Raw genomic sequence first — 12,927 nt, 5'->3', positions numbered from 1 at the left:
CTTCGCTTTACATTCCCCACTATGTTTTACTTTAGTTTAAGTGAAGTGCCTTCAAGTTAAATGGAAAGGTTCAACATTCAGAGGTACAACAGAAAAAAGATATCCATATACATATAATCTACTACAAGCATATAAAATAAATAATGTGGCCAAAAGCAATCATTTATATGAGCTACAAGTTGCTGTCTATGGTCCACAGAGAGCAGAGTAGCCATTTAGTTAATGAGCCTCAATGGAGACCTCCAATGAAGCCATCAAGACTGTTCAGAATAACAATGGTCAACTAACGCCTTTCTAATTGAATGGAAGGTACAGGGAGGCAAGGGGAGTGGTGGGCCTGCAACAGTGAAAAGACGACAGAAAAAAAAGGGGGGTGGGGGCGTCTTTTCAGTCCAGTGCCTGCGGGCCTTAACGAAAGTACTTGTTTTTTGGAAGGTGACAAGGGTTGGGGGATGGATAAATGTGAGAAACATCTCTCCAACTGAGAAGATTTTTAGAAACTTGTGTCCCAATTGAGAAAATAGCATTCCAACAGGTTTTGATAATGGCTACCAGCATTTAACTTAGTATATTTTGATGACACGTTTAAAATATAATGTTTTTATGACATTGCAAACCACAAATTGGAAGACCGACATTGTGCTAATCAAAATAACACCTATAGAAAAGCAATGCATGCATGAGGTGCACACCATGCAGCAAATGACATGCTAAACAAGTCCATGCAAGCGGTCCATCAACACTTTAAATCTGTCTTTAGAAAAAGTCTTGGACAACAGCTGCCATAGACACCACGGTGTGATGCCTCCCATGTATGTCAAAGCAAGGTATTACATTGTTGTGACTACTGGGTGTGACTTTAGGAAAGTTGCAAGTACAGTGTAAACATATAGAGGTGATGCGTAGCAGCATGCAAACAATAACATCTCAGCTATGAGAGGACAATTGGAATTAAGCCATACTATAAACCAGATTGGTGCAAGTTACTAACCATAAATACTAGTGTTAAATTACTTTATCATTGGCGTGGTCAAATGCAACACTTGGGTACTTTAAATCAACGCCATAATAAGACAAAGAAGTAATTCCTTGAGAGGCTACTGAGGGAATATGGCAGTCTAGAAACTTTTAGGCTCGCCCAAAGTTATTGAGGAGAGAGAAAGACTGGGCAGGAAAGAGTGTGGAGATTAGCACAGGATGTGGAAACTTACTGTTCTTGCACTGGGAGACAGAGAACCGTTGGATAGGTATGGATTGGTGAGGTCTGGGATCATGAGGAATGGGTAGCCAGGGTAGTGGGGACTCTTAAAGAGACCTCCATCTTGTTGTCGTCTTAGTGCTGCAAATACATAATAAAGTCAGTTAAAACCAGATTTGAGCCAATACTGTTTTACTATGTCCATTTTTTTTACCTTCACTGAAGTAGTCTCTTGCTTTCTCATAACTTTCTGAGTCAACTCTGGTTTGGGGGCGCCTCTCTGCTTGCTGACATACAAAAACTAGTTGAATTTTTTCATTTTTAACATCACTTGTATGATACACATGCGTGTATAAAAGAAAAAAAGAGTCACAGTTTCCTTTCTTACCTCGGAATCTGACGAGCTGCTGTTGTTTTCCGACTCGTTGACGAGTGAGGATTTAACGTCGTCCAAGTCTCTTTCCGCCGAGACATTTTCGGAAATCTTTTCCTCCTGCTCACCTTCGTCTTTAAACGATATCATTTCATCGTTGGCCCCTAAATCATCCCCGCCACCTCCGTTCAACTGAGGCATTTTTGCACACCAGTAAATTGGATCGACAAGAGGAGCAGAAAAAACACAACGTGTGCAGCCGCTAGAACAAACCACTTGTAATCAGATCAGTGAAGAGGCAAGACTAACTACAAGTAAATGTCCATTTTATCATCTCCTACACGTTGTCCTGACGTCCATGGCAACAATAATCCACGGTATTTGCAGCAACTTGTGAAAGTTTGTCTCCTTGGCAGCGTGCGCGTCCCCTCTCCGTGCGTCCGGACTGTGGGATGTCCTCCTGTAGAGTCCCGGGGGACACAAAAACTGCAGTCCAAGCCAACTAGAAGTTACTCAATGCGAAGATCCATGTGTGAGGAAACAATGGCTATAACCAAGAATGTGTGCCTACTTGGTGCGCTCCTAAAGTTCGAGCCAGCGTCTGGTTGTTTTCCGTTTGCGTAAAAAAGTCAAGGATTTTAAAATGGACGTTAAAAAAAGTAGTAAATGTTTATCGGGACGTGGTGGGTCTTTCCCTCCACATAGCAACCAGAGAATGCGCCCTGATAACAAGTTGGCCGCTCAAGTGGAAGAGCGCAGCCTGTCCGTGCGTTTAGAGGAGGAGTTTACACTGAAAACCGACACTTCTTCCTACAGCAACACTGCTATTCTTAACCCTCAAGACACCGACACATTGCCACTCTGTTCGCTACACTAACACAATCAAGACAGACTTTAGCTAACTCACTGGCCACAGCATTAGGTGCACCAATACAGTAGAAATATGCTTCATTGTGACTGACACTTTCAAAAAGGTAGTTCTTACAATGGCATAGCAGTTACTTAGTTTACAGGATATGTACATATAAACTACTGACGTTTCTTCATATATTTTGTTTTATGCTTTGCTTACAGTATGTTAACTATCATTAGTTTTGCAGTGGTGTGGAAGAAGAAAAATATATTACAATAGTATATGATTATTTTAAACTAATGATATAATGGCCACACATTGAACAATTAAAAGATTCTGGGGGCCACTTTGACATTTTATGCACTGTATTTTGTAAAAAGTTACTTTTATATTGAAAGACAGAGATTTATGTTATTATTAGTTCTTATACTATCAACATTGTATCTTTTTGCCTTATTTTTGCCTCATTTTCCAGCTTTTTTTGCTTAATTTCATTTCTGCAATGTACCACGGACCAATAAAAAGCAAGCTGTAGACCGCAAATGGTCACCGCGCTGCACTATGAACACACCTGCTATGAACACACAACGCTGACTGCAGTCCAGATCCGAAGCAAAATGCCTATAAAACTTTCTATTGCTGGGTTGCATGTGACGTTGCTTGCGGTTGTCGTCGTTGCGGGATGAAGCAGATGTAGGTCAAACAAGCATAGTCGTAGCAATACCACATACATGTGCTGTTCTCGCAAATTGTTCATTTTGGGAAAAAAGGTTCTTACAGACTTCCATTCTCGTCATGTGGAGCCCAGTATCAACACGCTGGAGTTTGCAGTGACCAACAACAAGCAAAATTTAAACTAAAAACAAAGTTAAAACACTGTTGGAAATTCAAAAACATCCTAAAAATATCAGCAAAAAGCTAGTGAGGAAAACGTTTGTGAAGACTTATAATTAACATCATTGAATCCATTATTTTGAGACCATTTTTTCCATGAATGAAATGATTATATAATGTATGGCATAATAATGACAGTACACTGTATCAAAAGCAATACACTGTAATTCATCAAAATACTTGAAGGCCATTTTTTCCACTTTTCTGAACTTTAAATGTAGTTAGAATGTATTCAATTAACATGTTTTAACAATGGCAAAGTTTCAGATAATGAGGTTTGCGCATTTGGTAGTGAGCCCTGTAAGAACTTTGGGATGGCTCTGATTGTAACACTGGCTCACTGTGACGGCTCTATATGGGCATTCCCGGGTACAAGGCTTGCCCTCCCCCCACTCGGTTGCACTGTTTCACTGCTCTGATTTCCCCATGTTAGCAATGAGCTAAGCTAATGGCTTCCAGGAAATATTTTGAGGTGATAGGTTTGAACTTGCCTAAAGAGGCAAACATCAGGCAGAATGGATTGGAGTTGTAGATTCCTGACCAGCAAAACAAAAATATGGGGCTTTTTTGTAAACATAGGCAAAGCTGGACTATCTTGCTGAAGCCCAATGCCTTTGCAACATTACTTTGTCACGTTGAAGAGTCAGAAGCGCAAGTTGTAAGTGAAGAGGATTAACTGGTCACATGGTTGCAACCCAGCAATTATGCTTCAGTGTCAAGGCACTGTAAGAGTAAGAAACACTTGCGGTGAAACTTGACTTGCACCTCCAAAAAAAGTCCAACTTCGCTTGAATGGCGGCAAAAACCACAGAGCCTTGGTTGGTTCGCAAATCTGTCTAAATCTGTGTTAGTATGAGCATTCATCATTCAGATTCATAATCTATCCACCTCACAAGATGCTGATGAGAAAGCATGTTTATTGCCTGAGGTTGGCTACAATAAAAGGCAAATCCCAAATGTGCAGTTTAACTGTATTGGGAGTGGCCTGGAGGGGTCCAAAAACCAGTCAGTATCTGCGGTGACCACCATTTGCCTCAAATGTTGTCTACACCAATAAATGGGAGCAAAAATAAGTGTTGCGTTTATATTTGTGTTACGATACTACATTATAATGTCCCTTTGCAATATTTTTTCTTTAAATATCACTATTTAATAGACTCAAGATTTGTAGCGAGCGTGAGTGTAGATATATTCATCTTGTATGATTATTATCATTGTTGTATTGTCAGTAATTGAGCTGAAGTCACGCTATAAAAACGTCACTTATTAGATTTACTTCACTGCCTTCACCTTAAAGTGAATGACACAGCATGTTCAGGGAGAGTGTCATAATTATATGCTTCCATAATTGTATGTGTGGGGAAACAATAAGATGGCAAGGATATGAACATGAGTACCTGGGATCAGTATGTTGGTGGCGTAACTGAAGGCAAAGTGAGGCAAGCCTGCGACCATTCAGGGCCTCCTCTGAGACAAGACAGAAATACACGGGCCACATTGTTAATTTGAGGAACAGGATTGGAGGCCCAGTGTTGCAAGCAGTCATGGAAGAAGGGAAGTGGTTAGAATTCTTTTTTCCTGTGGAGTAACCTGCACATAAATCATAATTTTGGCTTAGATGTGTGTGTGGGGGGGGGGGGCACAAAGTGACAACATTGGTAAAGTTGAATGATTTAGAATGCTTCCTAACTTATTTCATCCTTTGCGTTCTCCAGTCTAAGTCCAATGGAGGTGCAAAATTCTGATGCAATTTGACATGTTTCTCCTCATTGAAAAAAGAGGTTGTTGATATTGTCGAGTGTGTGTCAGCGAACTGAGGATTGACTGACAATTCAGTGTCTCTACGGGCCTCATTAGATCCCCACTGCTCCTGTGTGTGTCTGTGTGTGTGTGTAACTGTATTCTGTTAAAGGCAACCTATAGCTGACTGCATCAGTGAGAATTGCATGGATGGTAGCAGGTCGCTTGTTTGCATAAATACACTTTTGCACTTGCACGCACACGTACATAGGTGAATATTTGCCCCCAAGCCAACATATCTTTGTTTTCATTATGCCATGAAATGTTATAAATAATGCTTAAAACAATTTTTATCTCAAAATGTTTCATGTTCTAGTGAAAATAGACATTTTCAAAGAAATAATGCTGGCTACAGTGGACTGTATATGGCTTTATTCAGGGCCTATGAATAATAAAGCAAATCAAATATCAAAACAAGTCAAGAAAAAATGGAAACAACATGTAGGAGTAGTTGGTGAAGGGTGATACCTCTTATTGACTCTTAACACAGTCAGTTATGTGCTATATATCAGCCATGGCAGACATGCAGGCAGCTCCTGTTGTTCACAGTATAATATGTAACAGCTCAGTGAGATATAACGCACTTGTGATGAATAACACAAATCTACCTGCAAGGTTTTACTCCTATAAAAGTGAGAACACTTTCTGTAGATGCCATAAAATCTACAATTTCAATTGCACAGTCCAAATGGAAAAAACACAGAGCACTGTACTGTATTTGTTTGTATTTGTATTTCTGTAGGTCAATGTGAAAAGACATCATTTCATCAACATTGTGGTCTATACATTACAAGTGCGTTGTTGTGTACAAGAGGCCTTCTTTCTCCTGAAGCTATCTTGTGGGACCAGGATTGGTTTTAGTGAAGAGATGATGAGGGGTCAGGAGAGATTTGAGCAGCCTGAATTTTTGCCCGAGGGCAGATCGACTGGTGGCCAGGAAATGTATTCACTGGATGTTGTCCCTGTATCTGCCTCGCTTTGAAGTTGCTCACTCCACACTGGCCTGTCAAACATGACCGTGGGTTCATTTTCCTCGTGCACTCTAATGAGCGTGAAAAGGCTGCTACTATTGATATGTGTTTTCTTAGGTGTATTTAGTACTGTGTGTTGTCATGTTTGAGAGAGAAAGCAGAAGAGTAAAGAGAGAAACAGAAAGGGTGGGTTGTTGAGATAATGTGAGTCAATCCACCCTACCTAGGAGGATTCAAGGTCATCCTTTTATGTTTCACCAACCATCGGAAAGTCATGTCCTAATCAAAGTGGTGCTTAATTCAGCAGTAATCCCCATCTCTTCATCATGTTTTCACCTCTGCCTAACAAAAGAAGTTGCCTTCTGATTTGCTGCAGTGTGTCCAACATATCTTGCCGGGTGAAAGTTACTGGGTCACTGGATCTCTCACACGAGGCCATTCATACTGTACTGGACTTGGGCGGGATTCAACCTGTCCTTTCTGGCCACTGTTGGCCTGTGCTCACACTGAGAATTCATGCTTTCGCCTACTGTATGTTTAGCTTTACCCCATCACCTGTATACTTCTGTATTACGGCATGCTCAGTCTTACTTAAGTCGTTCTGATTATTTCTTTATGACCTGCAAGAGGACTGATCTCATTTAATTAAATGACGGGTCTTTATTGCACACACGAATATAGCCATGGGGGAGCAGGTGTGCCATCAGTTGGGTCGTTTGAAATCTTTGTATTTTATTTCTACTATGAAATATGTCTAATAATAATCATTAAGAACCTGCAAGGACACATTACAGGTCATTCTGTGACTTTGCAGTCATGTACATGTGTAACTGATGTGTTTATTTACTTAATTTTATTTCACCAATAATTCATTTCCTGTATGTATTTGTCGCTATATGCATTTTTTAATACAGTGAACTTTGACATCATGTGATGTCACTTCCTGCCTCTTTGGCGCGCTCCTCTTCAGTCATCTTTTCGACTGCTGAGGACGAGGTATGCTAGTCGGTGGCAGCAATTGTTAATTATATAAAGTGTATATAATGTATGTGCTTATATTATGTACAGAATTTAAAGACAACCTGTAAAAGTTACTGTCAGTTAGTTAGTTAGTTTTAAGGAGTTCGTTTTTTATGTGTTTTTCTTTTCGTAGGAACCGTGTGCAAGTGTGCTGACGCTGCTGTACATTTTGTATGTTGTGCACAGAGGAAATTAACGCCTTCTCCGGTTGGCGAAGGAATTGCAGCCTCCTACCTTGGTGCAGACATCTACATTCACAATAATTGAATGTACTACTGTACTACTACTGTAATACTGCTGTATTATGTACTCCAGTTAATATGACTCTTTGAAACCCACTCATCTACTCTATGTAGGGCACAGTGAAAAGCTGTAGCCGTAGATATCCACTCTTTTGGTGTACTTCCTGTGTGTGTGTCAATGTCTAGCGTTTGGACTAGCCAAGCTGCTTGCTTGTTGGGTAAACACTTTGCTCACAGTTTTAAATGCAGGCATCAGTAGCCATATGAGTGCTTGTGTTGTGATATGTTAGCTGTGTTGTTCGTCTACTTTATAGCAAATTTTGCCTGATATTTGGCCAATGACCACATGTATGGGAGTTGCTCACACAATCATGCAACTCACATGCAAAAAAATAACACCATATCTGTTCTAATCCACTGTAAGGACCCCTTTTCAGGCTGGCATGAGTGACAATGGCATTCATGATTGTGTGAGGATATGATTAGATGACAGTTTTTACTGTCTGAAGGGTGTAACTGTAACACTAAACTGCCGAGAGGACTTAGTTGCAAGGTTTTACTCCTTTCTGGTATAGTGTTGCATTTGCAGGATTCCTTTTCCAGATGTTTTGATTTCAAGACAGGAAAGCGTTTTCTTCACTGTGCAAGGTCAAGATATGAATAGTGTGAAATCCCTTCAAATTCAATCCAAGTTGTTTCAAAATGTGTGATTGACTGGCTTTGTTGAGCTTGATCCTGCATCCTTTCACAGACTCCAGTAGACAATACACAATTACGTGAATACAAGTCACAATTAGTACTGTCTATGCAAGAGCGCAATATTTTAAGGCAAGGAAGACATCAAAAACATGTCACAAGGTTTCCAAGCAGGATTCATCAGGTTCTTCACTGAATTGCATGTTGACGGTTGCTAGTATTGTAAAGGATGCTTTTAAGGAGTATTATTTTCTGGGGACTTCAAAGCTGGCCAAGAGCACTCTCCTCTTGGAGTGAGCACTAGCTTGAACATGTACTTATATTTTTCAAATGAACAAGAAGATGCCCTCTCTGGTCCTGAGGTGACGCTAATGCAGTGTGGTGCTAGTTTTTTTGCTGGAAAATGTCGCCTGGATTTTTGCATTTTGCAGGTTTGATTTGTAATCTTTATTTCAATTACATGCCCTGTGATTGGCTGGCGACCAGTCCGGAGTGTACCCCGCCTCTCGCCCGAAGACAGCTGGGATAGGCTCCAGCACTTGTGTTGTGATATGTTAGCTGTGTTGTCCGTCTACTTTATAGCAAATTTTGCCTGATATTTGGCCAATATTTGGCCAGCACCCCCCCCAACCCTCGTGAGGAAAAAGCGGTAGAAAATGAATGAATGAATGAATTTCAATTACAAGAATACAATGTGGGAATTATTTGGGCAGTGGAAAAAACTGCACCGTCAGTGCGCTAAACAGGTCCTATGTGAATGCCATTAAACGTGTACGGCTGTTAAAGCACCATAATCGTCCACAAAGCCTGGGTCTGACTCTGTCCAGATGCTGCATTCAGATTTTCTGCAACACAGGTTTTATTGAATTTAGTTACCCTTTGCAAGGTCACAGTCTTTAAGCATCTGTGTTTTCTCAGCTGAGGATGCATGCATCCTCGGAAGACTGGAGATTCTTTCCCGTGATGTAAACCAAGTTGAAGTGTGAGTCTGTTGACTTCATTGAGTATCTCTGCCAGATTTTTATGAGCGTTGTCCAAATGAAATGGTTTGCATTACGTGTGAACTATACATTCCACAGAGGCATTCACGGCTGTAGACAGCTGGAAGTAACACGAACCCCTCTTGGTCACTTATCAACCCTGGCATCCCTGCCATTTCCCACAGCCATCTTCATGCCAGAAGAATCCAGACATTGTTTTCATCTCAGTGGGCCTTGTGTTAACCCGCACTGCCTTGCTGATTGTGGCCGTGATATTAAAGCAGATTGTAGATGTGCATTAGTGTGTATGGTCCCTTGTTTGTGTGTTTGATGGGTTTCAGTCGATTCACTTGCAGAGCGTGCTTGCACCTGCGCTGTATGTCAACAGAAGGATCCGGAACGCACACTCAAAAAGAGAGGTGGCTTTCACACCACCAGCCTCAAAGAAGCTCCAAAGACAACAATGACCATGCTGCTTTGCTGCACCATGCAGCTTTTAGGCTCTTTAGCTTTGGCACCTGGTCTGTGTGGCCCCAGGATTATCCACTGACTGAGCCGTCTACAGTCAAGCTTATTGGACTTCCTCGCGTCCTCTTGTTTTCCTTGCTCTCAAGTTTCCAGGATGCTTTTTGACTGTCTGTTTTACACATAGAGACAGGATCTCCCATGGGGGTTGTTAAGAGGTTACAGGAGGGGGGGTAAAGGGGTCAGGGAGAAACTGTCTGTCTATTTCCTTTCTCCGGCCTTGGGAAACTTTGTACCACAAATCTTTAGCATATTTTTAGCTTCCTTGCTGGTTGTGTGTATGAAACCACAGATGATAAAGTTATTTCAAGTTCACTGTGACTTTTGTTTTTCACAAGGATTACATATTATTAGTGTTTTGGTCTCCCTTCCACAGTCCGCTCATGTCCATTTCGCATACTGTCAGTGTAATGTACATGGCCTGAAAGCCATCATGTTTGTGTGTGCTTGCAAAAAAAAAACCCAATAACGTGCTCCTATAGAATCACCGCACAAACCTACACTTTCACATGCATTTGCACATGTGTAGGTTTGTGTGTGTATTGCACTGTAGTGCACTGCTAATATTTTTGTAATTGTTAAATTCAATGTATATAATAGCAATGACATTAACCCTACCAAAATTTAATTGAAGCCAATTATATTTTAGCGCAGCATGTCCATCATGTTTGTGGTGGAGCTTTTCCATGAAATAGTTTATTAGTTCCCAAATGCAAATAGAACTATCAAAGCAGAGGATGAAATGACTGCAATTTCTTCTTCTCGTAAGGTCTGATCTGAATCTGACATGCTTAAAAAATGGACATAACTGCCTTTGGAAAAAAAAAAAAGAAAACGATAGAGCATTGTTGATATAATGTCGTTTTGATAATTAAGTTAGAAGTAGTGAATTGTGTCTGCTTCAACTGCCGATACGGAATGAGCACATTCAATAGTGAAGGGAGCTGTCGTTAACTCTCTGGACAGTCGTTATTTTATTATACTCTCAGACACTATGAACTGAAAATCCGCTGAAAGATGGCATGGCCCAGATAATATTGCTCCAAGACACGTCTTACCTGCTGAACCACATTTCCTTGTGTTATCTTAACGTGAATAAACACTGCTCTTGCTCTCCCTAACGTCTTGAGTGAGTGATGATCTGTTCAAAAAATAGCTGCGCTATGTCTTTTGACTAAATACTCCATAATGATTCCGCAGTGGAGGCTTCCTGTTTGGGCTGTCAACACTTTTCCTTGCGTCATTATCATTCTTTAGCTTTGGGCAACAGTCACTATTTGTGTTTGTTTTGCTGTGTTTGCTGTTTGACTTGCAATTGTTTGTGCACCAGCATCACACACTGCACGTGTCACAAGTGCAGGGTGTCTTCTGGAATGACAAATTTGAAAAAAAGGTTACAGTTTGAAAATTGAGGGGTGAAGTACAACCGTGCAGCTGCAGTGTGGAAAACAAATGGTATCATGCAGCTGGGTTCTTTAATACAGCGAAAGGGGAATTTTAAGCCATTTTTTTCCCCCTTTGACACCTGTCAGATTTATTCGTTCGTAAAGAAAGGAGAGAAGGACTGAGAAGCAAGACTGCAATGCAATTTAAGCCAGACGTCATTCCTGCTGATTTAGAAACACTCCTGGAGATGAAGTTCTGTTAGATCACCATGCACAAAGCAGAAGATGACTGTTGGAAAGCCACGGCTCACATCCATGTCTCCCAACCAACCTGGTGCATTTCACCGTAGTGATATCCTTCACTGGAACAGTTTTATCACTGTGAGGCAACACGTGTCTATTCTTCATTCCCTGCAGCAATCTAAACCGAAGCTATCCAGAGAAGCTCGAAGCAGTTCCAGCTGTCACGTCCCTCAGCCCGTGTATCTTAACCTGATATGACAGGGCAACACAAGGTGAGGGTCAGGCCTTGCAGATGATTCATGACATGTAACTCAAACTTCCAGCATTATGAACATAATTGCCTGTGGTTGAAAGGTGAAGACTGTCGTCGTCTATGCCTATTGTCTCTCACGTTACCGCACATATCTTCTCATTTTACATCAGACACAAGTCCTCATACATACAAGGATAACAACAATGGAAATCCACTGTACAAAAGTGCTGACACGTAGTGTAACTGGTTACATTTGCTTATGCACTGTACTTAAGCATGGTGGTTAACTTGACTTTTTGCCCCTTTGTTATTGCATTTTACCTAATCAAACAATAAAATAACTAACACACTCTTCCAGAAAACTAATTCAACCACTTTTCTCTTGTTACTTAAGGCACATCCTGCTAATAAAATTCACTCATCATAATACTCAAATATTGTCTGAATGAATAATAAACATGTACTGTAGTATTCTGCTTCTATCGACATTTACAGTGGAAAATCTACAACGAATGAATGTACTTTTGGAGATTTTTATTTCACTTTGTGATAGCATATGTTGGACAAAATGTTGTGAATGATCAATTAATGCAATTATTTCATTGATTAATTCACTGAAAAAGGAGAATACTGTGACTTTTAAAACAAATATTGTGAGAGTGCAGTCCCAATTTTGCAGTAAAACCTGTAATAGCACGAAAAGGATATACCTGGAATTGAAATGTTGGTGTATTGTCAGTATAAGCAGTTTAATGTGATGCAAATGTGAAGTGCAATGAACTTGTTCCCTAATCAACTGGCACTTTTTAACAAATATTTATTCATATCACCTGATTAATATATGGCTGCTTTCCAGACATGACTGGTCTCAGACAGTTGCATTTGTGTGTGAAACTTGAAATTCATTCATTCATTCATTCATTTTCTACCACTTATCCTCACTAGTGTTGCTGGCATGCTGGAGCCGATCCCAGCTGTCTTCGGGCGAGAGGCGGGGTACACCCTGGACTGGTCGCCAGCCAGTCACAGGGCACATATAGACAAACACCCATTCACACTCACATTCATACCTATGGACAATTTGGAGTCGCAAATTAACCTAGCATGTTTTTGGAATGTGGGATGAAACCGGAGTACCTGGAGAAAACCCACGCATGCACGGGGAGAACATGCAAAACCACACAGAGATGCCCGAGGGTGTAATCGAACTCGGGTGTCCTACATGTGAGTCCTGTGTGTTAACCACTGCACCGCCGTGGAGCCTATCCCAGTTGAGAGGCAGTGGCGGACATACGGGGTTGTCAGCGCCACCCTTGGTCACTCTCTGGCCACCCCACTAGTCATCTTGACATTTCAGGTATCAACTTATTGCCACCCCTATGTGAGTAATGGTCTCACCTTGGCCACCCCAATTAAAAGTGTCTGGCTCTGCTACTGGTGAGAGGGAATGTACACCCTGGACTGATCGCCTGTGAGTGAATGGTTGTTTGTCTA

At 41.0% G+C, this 12,927-nt stretch overlaps 2 protein-coding genes across 3 annotated transcripts in view; one reads left to right on the top strand and one right to left on the bottom strand.

The window, feature by feature from the left end:
- Window positions 1-2,388, bottom strand: part of tcf7l1b (transcription factor 7 like 1b) — a 32,978-nt gene extending 30,590 nt beyond the window's left edge. Inside the window, exons 1-3 of one of the 2 annotated variants that reach the window (XM_058069720.2) lie at window positions 1,587-2,388; window positions 1,413-1,485; window positions 1,212-1,339 (exon numbers count right to left, since the gene is read on the bottom strand). In XM_058069720.2, the coding sequence (XP_057925703.1) occupies window positions 1,212-1,339; window positions 1,413-1,485; window positions 1,587-1,772 (387 nt within the window). In that variant the 5' untranslated portion in view covers window positions 1,773-2,388. The remainder of the gene's footprint in view (window positions 1-1,211; window positions 1,340-1,412; window positions 1,486-1,586) is intronic. The other variant, XM_058069721.2, reaches the window with a different exon arrangement.
- Window positions 1-12,927, top strand: part of ube2d4 (ubiquitin conjugating enzyme E2 D4) — a 60,631-nt gene that overhangs the window by 33,977 nt on the left and 13,727 nt on the right. The gene's annotated exons all lie outside the window — the stretch shown is intronic.

Source organism: Doryrhamphus excisus, linkage group LG3 (genome assembly GCF_037039965.1).
Source record: "Doryrhamphus excisus strain RoL-2023G ecotype Guam linkage group LG3, RoL_Dexc_Guam_v1.1, whole genome shotgun sequence".
In the NCBI taxonomy this organism is placed as follows: domain Eukaryota; kingdom Metazoa; phylum Chordata; class Actinopteri; order Syngnathiformes; family Syngnathidae; genus Doryrhamphus; species Doryrhamphus excisus.
Note: the sequence above shows the minus strand (reverse complement) of the source record. Positions and strands in the feature narration are given on the sequence as shown.